Source organism: Dysidea avara, chromosome 12 (assembly GCF_963678975.1).
Source record: "Dysidea avara chromosome 12, odDysAvar1.4, whole genome shotgun sequence".
NCBI classification, from domain to species: domain Eukaryota; kingdom Metazoa; phylum Porifera; class Demospongiae; order Dictyoceratida; family Dysideidae; genus Dysidea; species Dysidea avara.
Window position 1 is genome coordinate 3628804 of NC_089283.1, and position 23592 is coordinate 3652395.

The 23592-nt window shown below is 37.0% G+C and overlaps 1 protein-coding gene across 6 annotated transcripts; it reads right to left on the reverse strand.

Moving 5' to 3' along the window:
- Positions 1–331: 331 nt before the first annotated feature.
- Positions 332–15985, reverse strand: LOC136240170 (epidermal growth factor receptor-like). 6 transcript variants are annotated; one of them, XM_066031078.1, is made up of 7 exons: positions 11097–11231; positions 10973–11048; positions 10104–10917; positions 9228–9306; positions 1852–1916; positions 1634–1792; positions 442–583 (listed from the first exon to the last, which is right to left on the reverse strand). In XM_066031078.1, exons 2-6 carry the CDS (start codon positions 11021–11023, stop codon positions 1722–1724), a joined length of 1080 nt encoding a protein of 359 aa, XP_065887150.1. In that variant the 5' UTR covers positions 11024–11048; positions 11097–11231; the 3' UTR covers positions 442–583; positions 1634–1721. The 6 variants fall into 6 exon arrangements, 4 of the variants coding, with proteins under 4 accessions (XP_065887149.1, XP_065887150.1, XP_065887152.1 ...); XR_010693695.1 differs by lacking the exons at positions 442–583; positions 9228–9306; positions 10104–10917; positions 10973–11048; positions 11097–11231 and adding exons at positions 2813–2877; positions 3136–3240; positions 3334–3649; positions 4241–5594; positions 5654–8374 and having other exon boundaries at positions 1718–1792; XM_066031079.1 differs by lacking the exons at positions 442–583; positions 1634–1792; positions 1852–1916; positions 9228–9306 and adding exons at positions 14882–15288; positions 15353–15464; positions 15526–15636; positions 15697–15985 and having other exon boundaries at positions 10856–10917; positions 11097–11259.
- Between the last annotated feature and the right edge of the window lie 7607 nt (positions 15986–23592).

The following is a 23592-nucleotide window of genomic DNA, read 5'->3' on the forward strand; positions in this document are numbered from 1 at the left end:
CACTACTGTATTTACAGTGCATTTAAAATAAGGCATTCCTCAGTTAAAATAAAAGAATATTGATGGCATGATATTTTGCATGATATCCAGTATAAGTGATGAAACTGACATATAGGGCAATATATGATAAAAACAATAATTCATCACACTCTTGGCAGATCCAGTCTTGAATTGTGTTAAGTCCTGCTGATCTGGTAAGATCTAATGGAATTCTACATAATATATATATATATATATATAGTCAAAATTAATAAAGATCAATCATCTAGGTTGGAAACTTCACGAAAAACATGGTATCACCTAACTACATACAGTATAAGTCTGAGCAGTATAAATCAAAGGAAGGGGATTAAATATAATAAGTCTTGATTTATACATAGTCATTGGTGTATATGCATTAGCAGCTCTGTCACGTTTCTGAATACATCTAGATCACTTCTTTAAGCACTTCAAGTTACTAGGATCTCTACAAAGACGACAGGTTGCTGGTAATGGACGCACACTCCGAGAGTAATAAGTTGCAGTGCAGTATCCAAGTTGAGGGTCACTGGTACATGATGAATTGTCTGCTTTGTCATCGGGACTAATGTGCAAGAAAAATTATGTTGTTTGTAAACAGTATTGTGTATCCGTACATATAAACCCAATGTATATTAAGCTAATCATGCTACATATATTGACAGGAATTGCAAGATATAAACTATAGTGAATAGTATGAAGTAATTATAATGATAAATCAAGACTCACGGTAGTGAGTCGCGCGGCCAAGAAACTACAAAGCACACGCCCAATTAAAAGACACGCAGCCACTACTGTGAGTTATTTACATGTAGGGCCAGTTTTGCAATATTAGTACTAAATTACGCAACATCTCTCAATAGATTTGTATTGCGTTACACAATAAAAAAATTTTTAGGAGTCGTTATCATCAGTTTCCTTGCGACCTCGCTAAAATAAAAAAGTAACCATCGCAAAATAAAAAATAGGTGTATTTCACTTTATTTCTCTACCTTATGTTACAACTACTGTCACGTTATACCAGTCAACATAGCCGTGTTTGTATAGTCCATCTAGCACTGATATTATCCAATCCTGGTTTGCCTATACGCGTATTTTCTTCAATCAAACCTCTAATCCCTACAATAACTTTTAAAGACACGATGTGGACACAAACTCTAATGCCTGATAAACAAGTTGTGACAGCGTGCTGAACCGTAAGTTCCCTAGAGATGGCGTTTTAAGCAGAAATCTTTTAAATTCCATTTAGTGCCACACCCCATGCAAGCGTTTATAAATTGCCAGTTGTCTTATGGCGTGAAGAACAAAATCACGAGCGAAGGTGCTTTAAGCATACTCTTCAATTCTCTATTTACATGTAATTTTTAATAGATTAACAACAAAGGTCGGTAAGGTGAATACAAAAGGTAACAAGCCTTTAGGGGGGTTACCACCTCTATGTAGTGTGTACCATGTAGCTTGTGTTGTGGCTTTCATTAAGTATTATTCACACACAAATGGTGCAACAAAATTTTGTAATGGATTGCTCGAATGTGGTTGGTGGTGTTGTGGTTCGATTGTGGTTCATGGTTTTCCAGTGACCATGTATGAGTTGGGGTTGTTCCACACAACTTACACAATATTCAAATTTCATGATGGCCATAAAAATTTCTTGCCATACGGTAAACATACAACAATGTGTAACAACGTTAATCAACATCACATCAAGATTTGACTAAAAATGGTTCCAACAATAGTGATGATTTCTTGTATGTCAGCATGACGATACTGAGACCTGTAAAAGAATAAGCAGGCACTGAAGTTAACCTTAAATTAAACACTCATGCAACTGACCTGGAACATCGGTCGCAACACCAAAAACACTTGTTTCGGTATCTGATGACACAATCCAGCAGGCACTGAATTAAAAGAGAATGTACAAAAAATCAATATGCCGGGCTGTATCAATAATAGCATGGATAATCAAAATGAACAAAAATTATATCCCTGGCTAAGTGAATGAATAACATAACTGTTGGGTAAGCATGTCAAACCTGAACATTACGACATTAGTCAAACAAAAGTACGCTATAACAACTTAGTCATAATACAATGTTTGTACCACTGGACTTCACACTGGTTGCCCAAAAATTGTGCCATTCCGGGACAACAGCATACCGTATAGCGGAAAATATTGGCGGGAGAAATTTTTGGCGAATTGATCATTGGCAGAAATTGGCGAATGTATGACATTACTTTGCCTATGCAATTTTAATCTGACTGCGTAGGCGACGAAGCTTACTACAGTTCAATGTCTCTCATTCGAATCAACGCGCTCTTATGCAAATTACTAGCTCTCGAGCTAGCTGTAATTAAAACAGCATGCACTAGCTCGCTAAGTCACTGGGACGTGCGTGGCAAGCGAGGCAAGGGCACTGAGCTGAATCGCTTGAGCTGAATTGCCCATCTGCCTGAGCTATTAGTAGTCTAAAACCATACTGTATTCAATGGGATAGGAAGACTAACCACTCACCGCTGTAACAATATTCACCCACTAATGAACAGCGTCTACTACACTTTCAGTGTTTAGAAAAATGGCGAGTAAAATTTTGGCGAATCAATGCACGCTCGTCAAATTCGCCAAAATTTTCTCCCGCCAAAATTTTCCGCTATACGGTAATTATGAAACAAATAGTTACTACAACACAGAAGGCTTACTGTTGCACTGTCTACACTGATATACCATAATTTAAAAACATAACAGGTGGGCAGGCACTGAAGTCAACCTTAAATTAAACACACATGCAAAACTGACCTGGAACATCGGTCGCAACACCAAAGACACCTGTTTCGATATCTGACGAAACAATCCAGCAGGCACTGAATTAAATAGAGAATGTGCAAAAAATCAATATGCCAGGCTGTACCAATAAAGGATGGATAATCAAAATGAACTAAAAAATATATATCCCACATTCAGGCTAAGTGAGTAACATAACTGTTGGGTAAGCATGTAAATCAGAACATTAATTTGGTCATTAGTCAAACAAAAGTACGCAATCACAAACTGGTCACTGATAATTGATAACTACAAAAAGAACAATTGCAATAACACAATTCCTCTGAACGTTAACTGACCTGAAATTCATGACACCTGTATCTTTGTTCTTGCATGGTCTCAACTTACATATGTACCATGATCACATTCAACTGCTAGTGGATAAACCAGTATGACCAGATGGCCTGCAAAAACCAACAAGCAGGTGTTAAATACAATACACCTAAAGCCTGGAATATGGAAAATATTATATACGTAAGCATGAAATTGTCCAATACCTGATGAACAAGTTGGTACTAATGACATTCACTTCAACATTTTATCCCAGCTGGGTAAATCTCTTGTAACTGAGTAAAACGGTGTTTATTTTCCACCTGCAACCAAAGTTCTACATTTCTGTGGTTGGGTGTGACCTGGAAAATCAGTATGCCATAGGGATATGGAAATGGTTCCTTTCCTTCCGTTGTGACATTACTTACAGCTGACTGGTAAATGATCATCGATGTCCCCATGGACCCCAACAATGAGTATATCAATAACTTCACAAGTTGGAATGAATTTCCTTTCAACATCTGGTGGACAGGTCCAAAATCCCTATCGCACAAACACGGTGAATCAGTGCAGGGGCGGATCCAGGGGGGTTCCAAGGGTTCCATGGAACCCCCCTTTTGAAAGTCTCTCTTACTCGAGATACTCTAATAGAGAAGTCACAGTAGTCTTTTGAGGAGCAGTGTAGCAAGTTATATAATTATGTATCTAGATATAAATTAGGGCTAAAACGAATATACCGAATATTCGAATTCGTATTCGATTCGACTTCGTTCGAAGGAATTATTGAATTCGAAACATCGAAATTACAGTAAAGATGGCAGACACTAGTAATGAGGAATCTTTGTCAGTCTCTACAACTTCAACAACATCAGACACTGGACTAGAGATGTACCGATAATCGGATTGGTGATCGCGAGGGTGATCAGATTGGTTGCCGATATGCCTTCCATATTCAGTAATAATGGGCACAAACGCTCTATGAATCGATTAGTTTGCATGGCCAGCTATGAAAAGCCTTTTTTCTCACTACAAACAAACAGAAAGCCTCTTTACACTATTCTATAAAACGCTAAGTTACGAGAAGCCATATGACGACGTGTGTGAGTACTGCTATTAGTGTTAAAATATTCTTACCCAGAACAGTAGCTGTTAGCTGCACTTTAAGAATAAAAAACTGCACTACAGGAAAACTAAAGTGATCACCTGTGTATAACAGCCATCTTGGTAACTAATCAAAACACGGAGTAATCCGGACAAAGGAGCATGTATTAAAATATTTGCGGTGCCTAATTGTCTGGGTTGTGTAATAGAGGCCATACCACCATAGGTAGTTGTGCAATATAGTAAAGTTACATCACTTCTCTTTTCTTAATGCTACAAATCATTAGAATATACATCATGCAGTAGCTACACCTGTAGTTCTATTTGATTTACGAATATACAATAATTTAATCGGTATATAATCAGTATCAGCTCTTTTAGGTACAAATTAATCAGATATCAATACAACTGAAAAATCCTTATCGGTACACCTCTAGTAGCTACATCATCAGACACTTTCACTTCATTTCAAAAGCTGCCTACTGTATCAAATTTTAATGATGTTTTACAATTGAATACAAATAATAAGAAATAACACATGTACACTGCATAAGAGCATTACACTATATATAGAATATTCTATTATTTGTTCTTAACTAAAAATATTCGTTCTCTTTCATTTAGAATATTCGTTTTAGCCCTAATATAAATAAGGAAATATAGTTGGTAAGGGTATCTATGATGAGAGGTAGCTGTTGTCAGTAGGTGATGACCTTTTTTTTGGCAGTTGCTATTCGCTCGGTCACGTGTGAATAGCATAGAGCTATTCGCACGGTCACGTGCAAATAGCACGGAGCTATTCGTACGTGACCGTGCGAATAGCACAGAGCCTCGCTCAGAGCTATTCGCACGGTTACTAAGAGAAGACAGATGCAGTTGGCATGTGTGTACACATAGATCCTTTACTATGGCATACATCTTCGGGGTGTGTATGTGCATGCGGGAAGTGTAATGGATAGATCATACGTCACCAAATTTTGGTCGTTTGAGTCCAAGGATACACCATGCATGCACATGCATTAATGCGTTTTCTCTGCTATGGACTGCTAGCTGTTGGTTGTGTACTTACATATTATAGCCATCGTTGTAAAACATGCAAGCATGTGTTAGACCCAACTGCATGGATGGTAAAATGTACGCAGTCATGAAGTTCATAATCAGTTAGTTTTACAAACTGATATGATAAATTTAATAAGTAGAGATTTACAAAATAGCACACATTGTAAAGTAGCAGATTAATTAGATACAATAGGAGTCAAGCAGTCTGAGTCAAAAACATTGCCAAATGCATCCTCGCATCCCTTTTAGTTACAAAACCACATTTTTCCAACAGCATTCATTCACTTGCCCTCTTCCAAAGTGATGCGAACGCAAGAGTGATGCCATCCTACAGTAAACAAAGAAATTTATCATTAGCATACAAGCATAGACAAGGCTGAATTTTACCTTAATTCCATCACATACATCACTTTCATTGTTTCTCCAGTAGAACAAGTAGCATCCCCTTGTTTAGTTATTGAACTGTGGCTAGGGGGTCTACAACTCCGAGGAATCATGACAATGGACAGAATTCAATTCCAAAATTGAAAAAATTTTCTGTAATACCCGACAAGCAAGAGTCAGCACCAGGATTCACTGGGTATTAATTGTCAAATCACCGACAATGTCAAAACAATTCAGCCTATGTGATAACAAAAGTGGCACACACCAGGGGTGAATCCATGCAGACTTTCGGAAAGTGGATCAAATTGGCATGCTACATTGTTTGGTTTGGTAAGGTGAGACCACTGAAAAAAGGTCACAGCCTGCTGACAATATAACTGCCCACCCTACCATGTAACTATGCATTTATCACTGCCTGAAAAAGAAGCTCGCTACACACTGTTCTAATACTATGACAGCTTTATTAGAATGACTGCTCTATTAGAGTATCTTGTTCTTTATTATGATTGTTATTATGATTAAAGTACCTGGTAAAGGCAGAGCCTGTATACCAGAAGGCCTTATAAAGGCCTAAGATGTTTATATCACCTGCACTAAGTATGTTTGAAAAGTTAGAGAAAGAAGAAAAATCCATGACTGGATCGTGGTATACTACCTTGGTATACTCTCCTTGGTGTACACTCGATCTTGGTATACTCCCTGCTTAAATGCAGTCCGAACATTTTCCTCAGTGTGCACAAACAAAATCTATTTTTCTATACCTCAAATCTTCATTGTATACCTTCGATGGTGCACGTTTCGCTGCTGAATCTATTGCCGGATTTTGACCATGTTGATCATTGAACGTTTAATTGGACGAATTCCGTCCTTTCAAAGGCAGAGACTGTCTCTTTAAGATCATCGTAACTCAGTCTTGAACTCGCCTCCTATACAAAACATCGGGCATGTGACGAAAGACCACAGATAAACATCCAGAAAGAAAAATCCTGCTAAAAGCCACGTGTAGTTTTCGGAGATGAATGAACCGTGTACTATCCGTAAAATAATAACATCACGTGACTACCGTGCGAATAGCACGAAGCTATTAGTACGTGACCGTGTGAATAGCCACTCCGTTTTTTTTTTGGTCTTCAACTTACAACTAGGCTGAAGTTGCAATTCCAAAAATGGAACCCCCCTTTTTAATAGTCTGGATCCGCCCCTGCAGTGTGTGGCGATGTGACACGTTGCACAAACTTCACTCCTCGTTTCGTTAGCATTCAAGACCGGCATATATCATAGAGTCCCTCAGTATTCTTGACTCTTACTTCTTCAAGCGTTGCTCAAGCGATGTAGTTTCTCACGAGGGGCTCGAGTTTCTCAGTAAAGTCGAGCCGATTAAAGTACGCCTAGCCATCCAGTTACATTCTTAAACCATTCAATTTAAAACCACGTATCACGAGTGTTCGATTAAGGTAATTAGGGACTTTCCACGAGATTTCCCCTAAATAGATCACGTGTTAGTTGTCAATCCGGTAGATTCTGGTGGTATACATGGTTTAACAATGCGGTAAGTGTACTTTATTATAATATAAGCTGTCAATAATTCTTTGTGCACTGCTAATAAGTTATTTTTATGTGATAAGTATGCTTGAGGAAGGGTCTGGGGGACGAGACTGCGAGAAGAACTACTATGATAGTGTGATAGTAAGGAAAAATTCCCACCCCTATAGCTCTGCCTAGGGGAATTAACTAGCATTATCTACAGCTACTGTATTATGTTGCTGATATGTACATCCGGGCCAAGAATAAAGGTGAAAGTGGTAGTAAGGCTCAATCCTATTATTCTGCTGAACAGGCAAGGGAGTCTGGGACTCTGGGAGCATGCTCCCTCAGGAAAGTATAAGTACTACAACTTTTTTGTTTTAATTGCTTCATCAAGTATAAAAATTTCAGTCAAAAGGTGATGATCGAGGCTCTGGTCTTATACACTGGTTGGAGTGGTTGTATCGATACTGCACTGTGACATCCTTGAGGGGTTAGTGCTGGCATTGTCCATGGCAATGCTATTCCATCTCCCTGAGTCTTGATGATTGAGTCCTCCATTCCTTTCTCTGTTGCTCCAATCCTGAAGTTGTGACCACTGTCAAAAGGTGACGATCGAGGCTCTGGTCTTGCATCTATACCATACTGCAACGCCCTTGAGGGGTTAGTACCGGCATTGTCCATTGCAATACTGTTCCATCTCCCATATACAAGTCTTGATGGTTGAGTCCTCTATTCCTTTCTCTGCTGCTCTAATCCTGAAGTTGTGACCAAAATATTAAAAAATGGTTATAGCATGATAAATGATTATGATGATAACAATTACAAATGTATTTATAGCTGTGTAGCAACTGTGAACTAATTAGGCACTTGCAAGTTTAATTAGGTGTCTGAAGCATTTAACATGCACAGATATGAGATATATTCGTCACATGCAGGCAGTAAAGATAAATTATACTCTAATAGAACAGTCATACTACACCGTAAATTCATACTTCCGAATTTACGTTGTTATGAAACAATCATTATTATGTATGGATTTTACTGACTCTCCAAGATAATATTCTGCATTAATGTTAATTGCTCATTTCCAAAAAAATTACCTTTTAAACCAAATGTAGAGTCTATCACTGACAAAAATGAGTGATATCCATCCCAAAAACACCTTCGCTGTAAAAAAGGCGTGCCCAAGAAACTACAAGTACCTGGAACCCAATGTAAAAAAACAAAAAGAAAAAACAGCTCAGCTGAAGTGAAAAGTAACTGGTAACTTAAAGAGCTGATATCTGAAGCGGCCAAGAATACAATTACTAAAGTTTAATCCATGCAAGAACACTTTGACAGGTGTATACATAAAAGTAACTGGCAACTGAAATTGCTGATATCTGAAGCAGCCAAGAATGAATGGTCATATACAATTAATTCAAAAATTTAACACTGAACCTTTATAATTCAGCTGTGTTCTATATTCACTCTTGGTGCATTGTAAAGTAATTTCTTTTAACTCTAATTGGCTGGTAATTTGGCCACCTTTTTTGCACTATTATACTGACTATTTAAAAAGGCAGCCAAACTACCAGCCAATTAGAGTTAAAAGAAATTACTTTACGATGCAGCAAGAGTGAATATAGAACACAGCTGAATTATAAAGGTTCAGTGTTAAATTTTTGAATTAGTTGTATATGACCATTCATTCTTGGCCGCTTCAGATATCAGCCTTTCAGTTGCCAGTTACTTTTATGTATACACCTGTTTTATAGACAAGGTGTTCTTGCATGGATTAAACTTTAGTAATTGTATTCTTGGCCGCTTCAGATATCAGCTCTTTAAGTTACCAGTTACTTTTCACTTCAGCTGAGCTGTTATTTCTTTTTGTTTTTTTTTTACATTGGATTCCAGGTACTTGTAGTTTCTTGGGCGTACCTTTTTTACAGCGAAGGTGTTTTTGGGATGGTATCCTTTTGGTGAAAGCTAAAGCAGGCTCTAGTATTTATATGTAACAATGACATCTGTAGTTGCATAGAGTTTCCATTCTTTCAACTATTTAACTCACATTCTACACAATGTGGCATTCTGAGTCTTGCAGATGATATGTGAACACTCTGGTACTGTGTTATCATCTTTTGTGGCACCTGAGATTGTCATACATTATAATATGCACCCATAGATATGTGCTACATAGATACAAATACACACAGAATTTACCACATTCATAATTTTATATATATGTGTACTTGACAACAGGGCCTAGTAAAGTAGAGCAGGCCAAAAGGTGGAAGGTGGCAACTTTAATTTGTTAATGAAAGTTACACAGTGGACTGTGAAGCATACAGCAGACAGGAATTTCATTCTGTGGGTCCAAACAAATTTTGGGATAGAATTTTATTTTTCTTTGAGATATGAATATGACTGTTCTATTAGAGTGGTTGACAGCTCTATCAAATAAGTCATAGTTCTTGGGATTTCTATAGTGTTTTATTAATACAGGGTGTTTCAAAGAATATTCACATTAATTTTTTGCAAATTGCAACATGCTGTGAATAGCCTCTATCCCTGTGATGAGAACTTTCACATGCTGCAAATAACCAACATTCAAATTCTTCTCTTCCCTTTTGCCAAAATTACACAAGACTCCATTGCTTTCTTGGTATGATTAAAAGATTACATTATGAATTATTTGAATTCTATCAAGTGACCTGAGCCTACAAACAAACAAAATATAAAAGGGAAAAAAAGATTGGCATGTGCGCACATAAAGCTTGTTCAAATTTTCAAACTTTCATTACCTGTAAATATTTAGTTTGCTTTGTAGCTAATGCTATAGTTTAATAGTGCAGCTATTCTATTCTGGTACTGAGATATGGTTTGTTGTTTGATTTTGTGCCCACATGCCTGGTTTTCACAGGTCAGTCATAATTTAATATCATACATGTTTGATTGTCTTCCACTGCCATTGAGTTTTGATCACAGCATCCATACATTCCAGGATTATCACCCCTTGGTGGAATGATGGTATATCCTGGAGGATCATTACATGATGTACAATTGGTGGACTCTGGACCAACATATTCTGCACAATAAGGATGACATTGATCACATGTTGAATTAACTATATTCTCATATTTGTTACTGGGACATCTTCCTGAAGACAAGCACTCAAATCTGCTACCACCACCTACAAAGTTCTTAGCATTTTTGCAACCAATGCATTGTTGTTGACTTTCACCAATACATCCATCACACTGTTCATGACATAACGGACAACGCTTGTTTCTCACATATTCTCCATATTCACAACTACCAACACAAATTGGACGATTTTCACTGTCTTCTCTTGATGCAAACACACATTCTGAACATTGATGGGCTTTAGGTCCATTACAAGATAAACAGTGTTCATTACAAGGATCACTAAATCTTGTTGGAAATGGAAATGGTTCAACGGGATCAAATGGAAGATTTAAAAATGTTCTGTCAATACACCCATCATTTGGAAGGCATCTCACTTGATCTAAACTCTCATTTCTCAACACAAGATAACAACGATTACATCCACCATCTTCTAAACGATTACTAGGACCAGTACATCCAGTTTGTGGTACACACACACTGTTACAAGGGGGACAGAAGTTAGTGTCATTAGGATAAGTTCCTAATGGACACTGTGAAACACAAGTGATAGTGTTGTTGACATCATTGGGAAGAGCAAAATTTTTACATTGACCAAAACAGTCAGCAGGTGTCTGAAATGTATATGATACAACCTTATAAATATAAATTATTACATTATGAACTTACGGGACCAGAACAAGCATCATTACATTCTTCGTGACACACTTCACAAGTCATTGTAGAGTTGTCAGCATACAAAAACCTTTTAATGGAATTTTAATGCTATAAGTAAATAATATAGTCAACATACTCATTCAGTGATTGGGTTCTTTTAGACTAACAGGAGTCAACACAGATACGTTCAGCTCCATTCCTGTACAGGTAAACTTTACACACTACACAGTCAGTATCAGCTGGACCCCAACACCGATATGTCTCATTACACTGGTTGTGACATGACATTCCTGCAGCAACTGTAGAGAAAATGGTTATTAATGAACTGTATGGGATATATGCAGTGCCATGTAGTAACAGGTACTACAATTGTTTGCATTAATTAATAATTATGTAACCGAATTCTGAGTAGTTTACAATAAATCAGGATGTTAGGTGTAATGGACCTTGAGATAACCATCTAACAATATATGCAGAGCACATGTGGCTGCAAAAAGCAATAGAGAATGATTTAAGATGACAATATATAGATTCGGAGAAGTGCTGCTCACTCTTTACCCTGACACACACACACGCACACACAAACACACACATACACCACACACAGAGGTGGACCAGTGACTTTTTAGCAGATTTCACTTAAACACTTGTAGCATTGTGGGTAGAGCGTAAAGCTAAAGTTGCTAGCTGTTTACAAGCCAAGAGTTCAATTCCCAAGTTTACAAGCCAACTTAGCCAAGAGAATTCCCAAGTTGATATAAACTGTTTTGTTTTTCTTTCTTTGCTCTGATCTTTTCATCACATCTTTTTCACAAATCTCTTTTTTCTTTTTACAAATATGTTTTGGCAACCACCTTTTAACCTTTTTGTCTTAATGTTTTAAAGTGTCCATGTTGAAAAGATTTTATCTTCAGATGCAGCCCAACACTGGTATCTGTAGTGTATTCAGTAATTTTGAAGCTAATGTATCAGTTATTGGTATATTGGTAAAATCCCATAACAGTGCACTTGCATATATTGCCAACACAACCTTAATATGTGACCGAATTTGACAAAACAAGGTTTCCACACACATTCAATTTTTGACTTTAACCAACTGTAACTTAATTGACTATTCAGTAAGCTTGTAGCCTAAAAAATTCATACCATTCTTCCATAGCATTGTAAAATGCCAGGTCAAAATGTGAAACTAATCGCGTACTGCTACCTTGAGTTGTGGTAATTCAAAGTGGATGTGTGCAGAAGCCTTGTTTTGTAAATTCGGTCACATACACTCTCAGATTCAGTATCAGATAGTCTAATTAGTATATGTAATGGGACGGATGGCTGTGGTATTCAGGATTAATAGTGCGAGCATTGTAAACAGGAAGGAGTAAATAGTGCGAGGTGAAGCCGAGCACTATTTCCTTCCTGTTTACAATGCGAGAACTATTAATCCCAAATACTACTGCCATCCGTCCTGTTGTAAATTAATCCTACCACCATAGTAACTGTTGCTAGGCAACAGAAATTCAAAAATAACCAATCACACTTAGCAACCATTGCTATGGTCTCAAAATGACTCTTACCTTGGCAATGGTTACCTAGCAACCATTGCTAAGCAACCATATTATTGCTATGCCGTGGGACATCTATCACTATGGTAACACTAGTTGTCAAGTTGGACATTTACTTCTAATAGGAACACACCACACTATTTTAGCCAATAAAATTAGTATTAAGATTTTTGTCAAGGAAGTGTAATACTAATTTTATTGGCTAATCGCTTGACGCATTCCAATATAATACATCAAGCTGCTATTATATTGTAACACATTCAGTTGTTGGATTATATTAAAAATTCCTAGGGTAAATATATATGACTTTCAAAAATTCCTCAATAATGGTGGCTATTCAATATCACATGCAGAACCTAATAATTTAGTCCAACAACTATTTCAAATACTTTTTAATAGTTGTGAACTTTAACAAGTGTAGCAAGCTATCATGCAGACTATCATATAGTCACCCCCAAATTTCAGATTCCCCAAAGGAAAAATCCTAGAAAAAACTGGTTAATGCTACCACCATACACATACTTTATAAAATATGGAGTAGCTGCATGATGAATGTGATCTTTGATGGACAGATCAGAGTTATGTAGAAAAGAGAGTCTGAATTTTTTCTTCTTTCACCACCTTTCAAACATGCGATCTGTAACAACTTTAAACAGGCTGTAGGACCAGGAGTCCTACAGGCTTTCATGTGCTGTAAAGTTTTAATAAATGAATAAAATTTAATGCAGACTGTACATGCAGTTAAATCATTAAATTTATTGATCTGTACATTCCATTCCACCTGACCATGGCTTACACTTCCCTCACCATCCTCCCATATTCTCAGTGTTGAAATTCTTTATTGGCCTTGTAAATTAACTATTCAAGTAAAAAATGTACTCCTATCTCTGCTTAATTCCCTTGCTCATGGCCAACAGATCAGAACTGCTTGCAAGTCTCAGGCAGTTGGTGACAGTGGACTGGGACCCATTAAGGATTATATTATTATTACGAAGTTTTTGAAACTTAAGATCTCAATCTGCTTTGTCTGGTACGTCTTGGGGATGTATGGGTATAGTGAAGTTGGTGGAGATCAAATAAAGCACATCTTTTGAATGAGTCAAATTGGCAATGCATTTTTGTATCAATCTCACTTTTAAGACTGTACTGATGTAGTTAATTAAGAAGTACCAAGAATATATTATTTCTGTGGTCCACCTCTGTGAAGAAGTCTTTGTCTCTTACAACCCTTCCACTGTTATTATTCTTTGATATCAACAAGCCTACATAACTGTACAGGCACCGGGACTAGGATTCAGCAAAAGACTGAACTCTAATCTTAGTAGTTGATTCATGTTTCTTGGAAGGCACTAAAACAAGATATGATTTGCACCATTTGTGGTGTCCTAGGCGCCATCTTATATAATATCAATCCTAAACACACGTATAGGTTAGATGAGATTGAGACAGTGCCTTATACAGGTATTTCACGTGATAGGATAAAACTGCAAAGCACAGTGAACAGAGTACAGCAATCAAAATGCCCCAATATATACCTACTGAATGTTGTGTTGGAATCCAATCAAGGACCTTCCACAGTGAAGACACTCCAAATGAAGCGTACACGCTACACAGTTCAATGCATAGCTACAACAAGTAAATATCAACTGACATAAATGCCATACTGGAGTCTTAAGGGCATGAACCCAGGTAAGCTGAGATATATGCTCTGAGATGGAATGTATATTTTCATTGAATAAATTTTAGTACTAAAGATATTATAAATGTGACTCTTCTTGACTGTTTTAAATATTAGTTACAAATATTGTCCAATGATATGGAACAGGTTTCCTATCCATAAGTCAGTGACTTTGGCTTTTGTCGAATAGTACAATGATAAAATAAAAATCAAATCATTCAATTGTAATCATATGTGATTGGATTTGTGAAAAGGGGTCTTCCACACACATCCAATTTACCAACTTTGATGAGTTTAAAAAACAAAACAATGCCTAGAAATTTGGTCAGTAGTGGCCACTAACATAGCTTATAAGATAGTAAACATTTCAGGCTTTTATCTATCATGACGACTAAGTTATAATCTTTTCAATTCACAAAATTGGATATGTGTGTATGACCCCTTTTTGTGAATTTAACAGAAAATTGATTATATATCAAACAATAAAATCTGGAAACAAAACACTTGGTATATACCCAAAGTAGTTTTTTATTTTTGTGCAGGTCTGTTGGTTGCTTAAGCTACGTGAAGGTTGCAAAGAGAAAGAAGTTATGATTAATGGAATTCATAATTTTATACTGATTTCTTAAATTTACCACATACTGCACTGTATCCATGCACGTCCATCTGAAAACTGTTTTAACTTACTACATTCATCGTAAGGTTGTCTGCCTGTTATTGCTAGATCATCTGTACTTGCATATAACACTTTCTGATCTGGCGATGCCTTATAGTACTCCATGTCTCCGATATAGCACAAGTTTGGGTTGTTGACAATAAAAATATCTAACCCAAATATTTTCACCAGTTTAGGTAGGTATACTTGCATCAGACTGACATTGGAGATGCTACTGGCTGGATCGTTGTCAACAATTGCAACAGAGTCGAGTGCATCTTGTGTAAGTGCACTGTTCCCATCAAATCCTCCAATGTACATGAGGTTTGGAAGGTAATCAAACACTTCCTCTTCCCAGTTAGCAATGGCCAGTTGTCCCAAAATGACTTCAACATTAGAAAATGCTTCTTTTACCAGGGTAAAGCTAAAATTCTGACTGCTGCAAATGATTATAATAATACAGTTAAACACAGGTACACGTCTTTCTGTTGGTTGCTACTTACACAAAGTCTTCATATGATTCTGCATTAACAATGAGATCACCATTGATAACAGTGCAACCTGAGAACCTTCCAATGTCTTGAGGCAGCAATCCTTCAGTTACTCCTCTGCATGCTAAATAGTTCACATGTGTATATAGTAAAGATTTTGTTGAGCTATTCTATGACATACATACTTGTTTTTGTCTTGCACACTCCATTTGGACATGGATGACAGGCATGCCCCACAAGTTGGAATCCTGACTGACATTCTTTCATGCAAAATGCCCCTTGTTTATATCTGGTATCTACAAAGCATATCTTTTAGCTACCAGTACATATATCACAAATTAACAGTATACACTTACCAGGACAAGTTTCCACACAGAGTGACCCAACATGAAGTTTGAGATCCCCACTCTTCTTTAATGACTGAGTTATTGGATTGTATACTTCTTTTGGAGGGCAGTTAGTAACACATACGTACACCATTGTTGTTGTAATTCTTGCAAGCCTGACAGATACATACAGAATATGCCTATAAGGAATTTATATCTACTCACAGTACACTGGTTATCATTAGGTCCCACACAACCAGCTGCACATTCTCTACTACAACACTGAGGATTTCCCATGGTGTCCAGGTAACATCTCCTAGTTGAGCAAACTTCAAGGCAAGTGCCAAATTTTTCGTCACTATTAAATAGAGTAGTATAACACAGTGTGTGATACTCCATCATATCCTTACAAGTTTGACAGTAGTTTGAACTCCAACAGTAGCGGTTCTCACAGTGTGGACAGTCCCTATTTATTATGGCATCTCGACCTATTTGTCTATAATATTCCATACACTGTAAGGTACAAGCTTGACTTGCTAGGACAATGATCATTTCCTATGCCTTGATATTGACTGTTAGGATCAGTTAGAATATCCTCCCACAGGACACCTCTGTGATTACAAGAGCTGACAGTCACAATGTACATATCTCCAATTGAGATTTCTGTTAGATTTGGTAGGTATACCGGTCCTGTTGCATTGTGAATGAACAATGCTGGATGTCTTGTTGGAGAAATTGTATTATCTACCAGGTTGCGTCCTCTGATCAGTCGTAAATTTGGTAATGTTATGTGGTCAGATATATTGAGGTTCTGGATGAATAATGAATCACCAATTTCCTCCACACTAGATAAGAATTTGAAATCTTCAGAATTATAGAGCTCATTCCCTGGCCTGTTGATGTTAATGCTGCCATCAACCACTCTGCACCCACAGAATCTAATGCGCATGTCCTGCAAGAATGCTCCTTTTGGCTCTTCAGCCGCAGTAAATGTGTGTAGTTCAAGTCCATCACACAAGCCTATAAGAGAAATGTATGTACAAAACTAGCATTTATGTACTTAATGTCTTGAAGAAAATTAACACTGATATACATAGCTATGCACTATTGTTGGATCCACCCTTCAGTCATAGAGCATAAAAGCTAAGCAGAGTATAGTAAATGTACAAATCATGTATACAGATCTACGTATATATTAGCTATCTACGTATCCATCTGTACATTACTATTGACATATGCTTGACTCTGTAAATATACACCCATTTCTCACTTTTTTCAGTGCAATGAGAAGCACTGACAATTACAAAGAGTGCAGCTAGTCCAAAAGCAATGATTACAACTTTACTGGCAAACATCCTGATCGCAGTGGAAAACTGCTCAGCTGTGTCAAGTTTAGATATATAGCTTCCAACTGGTAGCTAATGCTAGCTTCTATACAACTGCCTTTTATAGCTAGCTTTCAGACTAGTATATAAACCATTATATTACAGTGGCAAGGCCAACTTTGAACTGTAAACCAGCAAACTTTGTCTGATGACCTGTAACTAACCTCAGCTGAAAATGTTAACCGCACATATTGACCTAATGAACTCTGTATCTGGGTTAACCACATTACTTATTGTAGAAGATTTTAAAAGAAATGATTGGTGTGCGCTCCCTGCTAATGCTACTGTTTACCACTTATATCATAAAGCAGAAGGGTACCACCAGAAGCCTGGGCCTGCATAATATTGTTTCCCTACACACATTTACATAATACATGCATTCAGTTATAACACACAACAAAACAAAGCCTTTAATTGGCTGCCACATACACAGTCACACTTACCCAGTGAATATCGGGACATTTGCTACTCAGGTTCTTGGAGTGCAGACAAATTCTTCAGGACTAGTACCCCACAGGAGGCAGCTGTAGCTACCGTGTCTGGGTGAAGGTGTGAGCCTACCTGAACCCTCATTGAATAAAATATATATGTGAGACAAGGGACATTGTTGTCATTTACTTGTAGCCACTGTAGGTTAAGTAATGTTTAAGTCTCTAGTTCCAGTTTGTTAGGTTAGATAATCCAAAGGCTGCAGCACATGTTGCTGTCAGATCTAGATCCTCAGTGCTGGTCACTGTAAAGCTTTAATAACAATAACCTACTGCCCATGTCTCACATATATTCCTGCTCAACCTGTTGTACTCACACATGAACACACATTATGATATTTCAATCAATTGTCAATTGTATTAATGGTCTTTTCCATGTACATTAGGAGCATATGTTCGCCATATACATGCATACATTAGTAGAAAATTTAATTATGTTTTGTATTCTGTCTTACTGACTATAGTGATCTAAGATACCTGCAAGAGTGTCTTTCAATAGCCATGTTATTTTAGTCACTTGTTAGGATCATCACTCTCCAACATACCAGAATGTTAGTTGGACCATTAATAAGAAACATGATGTACAATATAGAGTGGTTACATTTTCATTTAGCTAATTCTACAGTGTTTGCATACTTACTCAGTACATACATATTTGGTCTCAGTTTTACCTACACATGGAGTCTTTCTTATCAAGAGATGTTAGTATTTGTATTATGCTACCACCATGTAAGTTTCAGCAATCATTACACACGGGCTGCAACTATTATTATAGATGCATGATGTGGTTTAGTTTGTGCCAACCATGCACATTCCTGGTCGTGTTTTATATATTTTAGAAGGTCATAGTATAATTGGTGTATAATTAATTTTACAGCCACCACTAATAATATGTAGTAGATAATCACTGAAGTATACACAATATATATTCATTAAAAGTTATATATAGTGCAATCAATTTATTAGTAGTATTTCGTCCCAGTATCCTACTGCTTTATAGTATGTACCTACATTGCCTCATTTCCTTTGCATGATTGTAGGCTTAACAGGATCATCTGGTCAAATCCAAGGCTGGTCTTCACTATTTATAAAGCCTGAATATAACAGGCTAAAACAACAGTCAGTTATATACTAATGCAGTGTTTGGTGATTGCTTTATTTGAGCCTTATTTCTTTAATATAAAATGCTTTTGTATTGTTGTGTGCTACACACATGTCTACAACACTAGTACATAGCCTCTAAAAGCTTATTGACCTTCTCTTATACATTAGTTCAAGCACTGCACAAAGTGGTAAAAAGTATGCAAGTGTCGTCTCTAGTCCATGCACTTGGTTCTTAGTTGCTTGCATGCATGGTAATATGTAAAGTAAGTGGCTTTCTTCAAGCTGGTATTAACTATTATAACATAATTCAATTGTCAATGATTCATGACAAAGTGCATGCATAACAAGTCAAGCCTAATTAAAGCCCTCATGAAAGTACCCATATGCATGATGCAATATAACGGCAAAGCAATGATTAAGGTAACACAGCTTTAATTCCTGTCAAACTACTTACTAGCTATAGATGCATAGCACATTATCAAGGTAACTGATTTTTTGGCCAGTGGAGTATGGTGTGCCATTTGTTTCAAAATTATGCACTGGCAATGGTGATAATATCGACCCGGTTTGATTGCAAACCGAGTCGGTCCTAAAATAAATCGACTCGGTTTTGATTGCAAACCGAGTAGATCCTAAAATAAACCGATGGTGTGCCTCTTAGTGGGTCGATTGCAAAAAACGACTCGGTTTCAGTACGTTGCAAAAAATCAACTCGGTTTTTGTAACACGCAAAGAATCGAATCGTTTTTTCGCAAAAATTGAGGTTAATAATATAGACACGCAAAAATTAGATTCGGTATTTGTAACGCCGGCGTAAAATAGAGTAGCGCGTTTTCGTAATACGCAAAATATCAACTTAGTGCTTTCACAGTGACGCAGCCTCCAGCAGAAAGAACAGTGGGATCGTGTGAAGTGGAGATGTAGTGTTGTTCAAAGTAATGGCAGGTACAACTAATGGGCAGGCACAGTTTACTGCAAACCTACAGCAATTTGAGGTAAAGCAAGTATACTTTCTACTAAAACCGGCTGAATTTATTTATTATTTTTATTATTGCTTTACAACACCAGAAGCAAGATTACAGAATTAATTAAAATAGCTACGTACAAAAATAGAGTGGTGGTGTTGAGGGTCAGATGGCATATGTGCCAACTTCCCAAAATAATTACTTGTACAGTTGTAGCTAATACTGGTTAATACTGTACATGCATGTAGACAACATACAAAGACACTTACTCATCTACATAAATAATTAAAATTTATATGGCCGAATAGTTTAGAACACTTACAATAAGGACACAAGTAATCGAGTATTGTACTGATTTTATAGCCTCGGATTTAGCCCTGCTTACCTAATTATATAACTACTTCCACCATGCATGCATTGCCATTAGGCCACTCCAAATAAATTCTCTGTTTCCCGACCTGGTTTCAGGCATATTTGCATGCGGGCGGGCGGTCCATTTCCATTATTTCATGATAAGATTGGCTAGCTCTTCAAGTCATTATTTGCCTGGCACAGCCACAAAGGCTGCATAAAAGCATGCTTAAACTCGTTCCTTCCTTTGTAAGTTGCAAAAATAACTCAAACGTGAAGTTTGTGCTGACTTACCAGAAAATAATGGAAGAATACGGCATAATGGAATATTTAGAGCTGGCAGTAACCAGATGCGGGCGGTGGACGGGAAACAGAGAATTTATTTGGAGTGGCCTTATAGGGCCAGTAACTATAATTATACAAAATAGTCATCCTGTAGCATATTCATTTTCTGTCCCATTTCCAATTTAAATCCCCCCCCCCCCCCCCCCCTGGTTGGCACAGCAAGTGTGGTTCCTGGCTGGAATTTATTTTATTTGATGCAGCATCCATCCGTGTGGGCTAAATTTCTCATGGCTCTCAGTAAATAAAAATCAAAGACAGTCTTACTACAAATAATTCAGTACTAATTTAAGACAATAGTATAAGACAAACTCAAACTTCATTGTTGTTGCCAATAGACTATAAGCCACATAGGCTGAGGGCCTGATAAGGAAGGTTCCACTGTAGCTATTACAATATCTGTGATCAAAGCACAAGAGGGAGCCTAAAGGTTGCTGTTTACCTGTTAGGTGGCTTGCTTATTCTACCAATAATAATTATCACATGGTTGCTAGGTGATAAAAATTTTTTTACAGCCTAGGGGATGGTCTGTAGTGACTTCCCCTCTACCCACTAAACTGTTCAGCACAAACTAATAGTAATAATAGCATTTAAAACAGTTGTTTCAGCATGCATATTAGCATCTGCGTTTCTTAGTTACAGACATTTCTGAGATATGGACAGTGCTATACCAGAATTCCTGGATAAGAGAGGTTCCACTGTAATTTTCTATTTGATCATTATGGTCAGTATATGTTCATCTGAGCCTCTGCCAAATATAGACATGTTCACTCCTATTGGTTTTGTACTGGAACAAGCATTTTTTAATGTTGTAAACATGTTTGCATGCCTGAATCATCCATACTAAATGTATGGGATATTTTAAATTCACTTGTTCTTGCCCATACCAAAACACCTTTTTACTTAGTTCTGGTGTTTAAAAGGATTTAAAGTGCTACTAAATGTTTGAGTAGCTGGCCCATGTAACAATGGTTATTAACAAGAAAGAAGGGCTCAGGTGAACATGAACAGACTATAATTTTTTTTTATGAGGATTCTATACCATGTATATAAGAGTAAGATATTTTATTCTCTGAAGGTTTGGTTTAGTTAAACTATTCATGGATGTAAACATCATATTCTGTCCTAGTATTGGCAAAATTGTAGTCTGCTAGAATCATTTCCCTGTAAATGTATGTCATGCACATCAAAATGTCATAGTATACACACCAATATGCCGATTGGTGTGTAACTGTGTATATCAGTTGCAACAATTATGAGCCATGGAAAATAGAAAGAGTCCTCAGGGTGACTTCAAATAATTTCAATTATTCAGTTATTAAACACTATGATGAGTGTTGTATCATCTGGGGGCGGTGGAGTAGGCCAAAGAGTGAGGGGGCCAGGCCAGCTGTAAGTTGAATACCAAAAAAAAGTCACTACTTGCTAGTTGCTTTCCGCCAATTACATCTCCTTATTTAGAACTACACATACGTAGCGAAGTAGCTTGCTACACTGCTTCTCTGAATACTGTGACTGCTTTATTAGAGTATCCAGATCCTGACTGTGTTTTATTAGGGTATCTTGACCTTTTCTTGCAAACAGTGTCCCATAAAAGTGGCCCCCCTGTCTCCACTGCCTATGTGTCTAATTGTTATAGTTTGATATTTATGTCATGGTGGAAATGGAAACTGGAAATGGAAAGTGGAAATGGTCAAGTCATCATATAAATGTACCCTAGAGTAAAACCCTTGTTTAGTGGAACCTCTTAAGACCACCTCTGTGCAAAAACCATAATTATAGTTAGATCTCAAAGATGGCCAAGGCATACCGACCACTTCATGGTCACCTTTTATAAAGATCACCTCTTTACAAAGGCTACTTCTTTACATTGCAATAATAGCTAGGTTCCAAACACCCTATGTCATCAAAACAGCTAAAAGACTAGGCTCTTTGTTGATATAGTAGTTTTTAGTGTACTACGTAGCTACATTCACTTGCATGGAATATTTTTGTTTGATACATTCTGGTGCCATAGTATTATCTATGCTGGTGCAAACTAAGTGATGATGGTATATGACTTGAGTGAAATGTACATGTGGACAAAAAGATAGCATTGATATGAGTCATGAAATACATGTTTGAAGCTTACCAAATATTACTATGTAATGAGGTGGTCTTTATCAAAGGTGACCAAAAAGTGGTCGTTAGCCATCTTTGAGATCTAATTACAATGTGGTCTTTGTACAGAGGTGGTCTTTATAAGAAGGTGGCCTTTAAGAGGTGGCCACTAAACAAGGGTTTTACTCTAGGGTACATTTATATGACGATTTGACCATTTCCATTTTCTTTTTCCACTTTCTATTTCCAGTTTCCATTTCCACTGTTTCCAATTGCCCCATGTGTAAAGGCTATGAACAGCACTATTAAAGTTGGATATAAAATTAAACAATGTGCATCAATTAAAATGCCACATTTATTTAAAATATGTAATTACACACCCCTGTAATATATAAAAAAACATTAATGTTTATAGCAATATACCACAAAATATTTTTCAAATATATACAACAATGAAAATTTTACATTTGTTCAGATAATTAGGGATATTGTAAATTTGCACTTTTCACCCTAAGGTCCCTTAATTTCATAATGGTATGAAGGACACATTTTATGTTTTACAGTGTACGTGCTATTGGAATGCTAAGTAGTTTGGAATTTGTAGAGCTGCAAGATGGTTGATATATGGTTATAAAGAAATGCGCATCCCGCTATGATGATATGAAGTGTAATACAGTAGTAACAGAGTATGTGTATCCCTTACTACTGTATATGAACTCTTGATGATATTGTATGGTTAGCTGTTATGCTATAGTTGTAATTGTAGGAATTGATGGGGATCATATCACTATGGGTGAATTTTTTCAGCCTTTCTATGGTGTTAAAATTTTCACAGCTTTTGCTTGGCTTAATAACAACATAATATCCTCTTCGTATTCATTTTTATACCAGTTAGGCACTTGAGGGTGAACACAGAAGGCAGATTTGTGTAGCTATTATGTTTTGCCTTAGCTATAATTATGTGTGGTATGATTTCAGTTGGTAGCTACATCCAGCTGTTATCAGTATTACCTGAGCTAATACATGCACCTAGGGGTTGTCAGCTAGTAAGAGCTAAAAGCATTTGCTACTGGGGCATAAGCCAACAAATAGTAACAGGCATACCATTGGTTACAATTACATTTAAAAATCTTGCAATGGTGCCAAGCACACTTGAGGCCCCAAAGGTTTTCCTACTAATTGTCCATGATC

What these genes read in the sequence shown, in the direction of transcription:
- LOC136240170 (XM_066031077.1), bottom strand. Translation starts at nt 11,023, where the DNA reads ATGACTTGTGAAGTGTGTCACGAAGAATGTAATGATGCTTGTTCTGGT. An exon ending in AGTGGAAGACAATCAAACAT is followed by an intron (nt 9,307 to 10,103) that starts GTATGATATTAA and finishes TGACAATCTCAG; the next exon opens with GTGCCACAAAAGATGATAAC. An exon ending in AATGCCACATTGTGTAGAAT is followed by an intron (nt 584 to 9,227) that starts GTGAGTTAAATA and finishes CTTGCACATTAG; the next exon opens with TCCCGATGACAAAGCAGACA.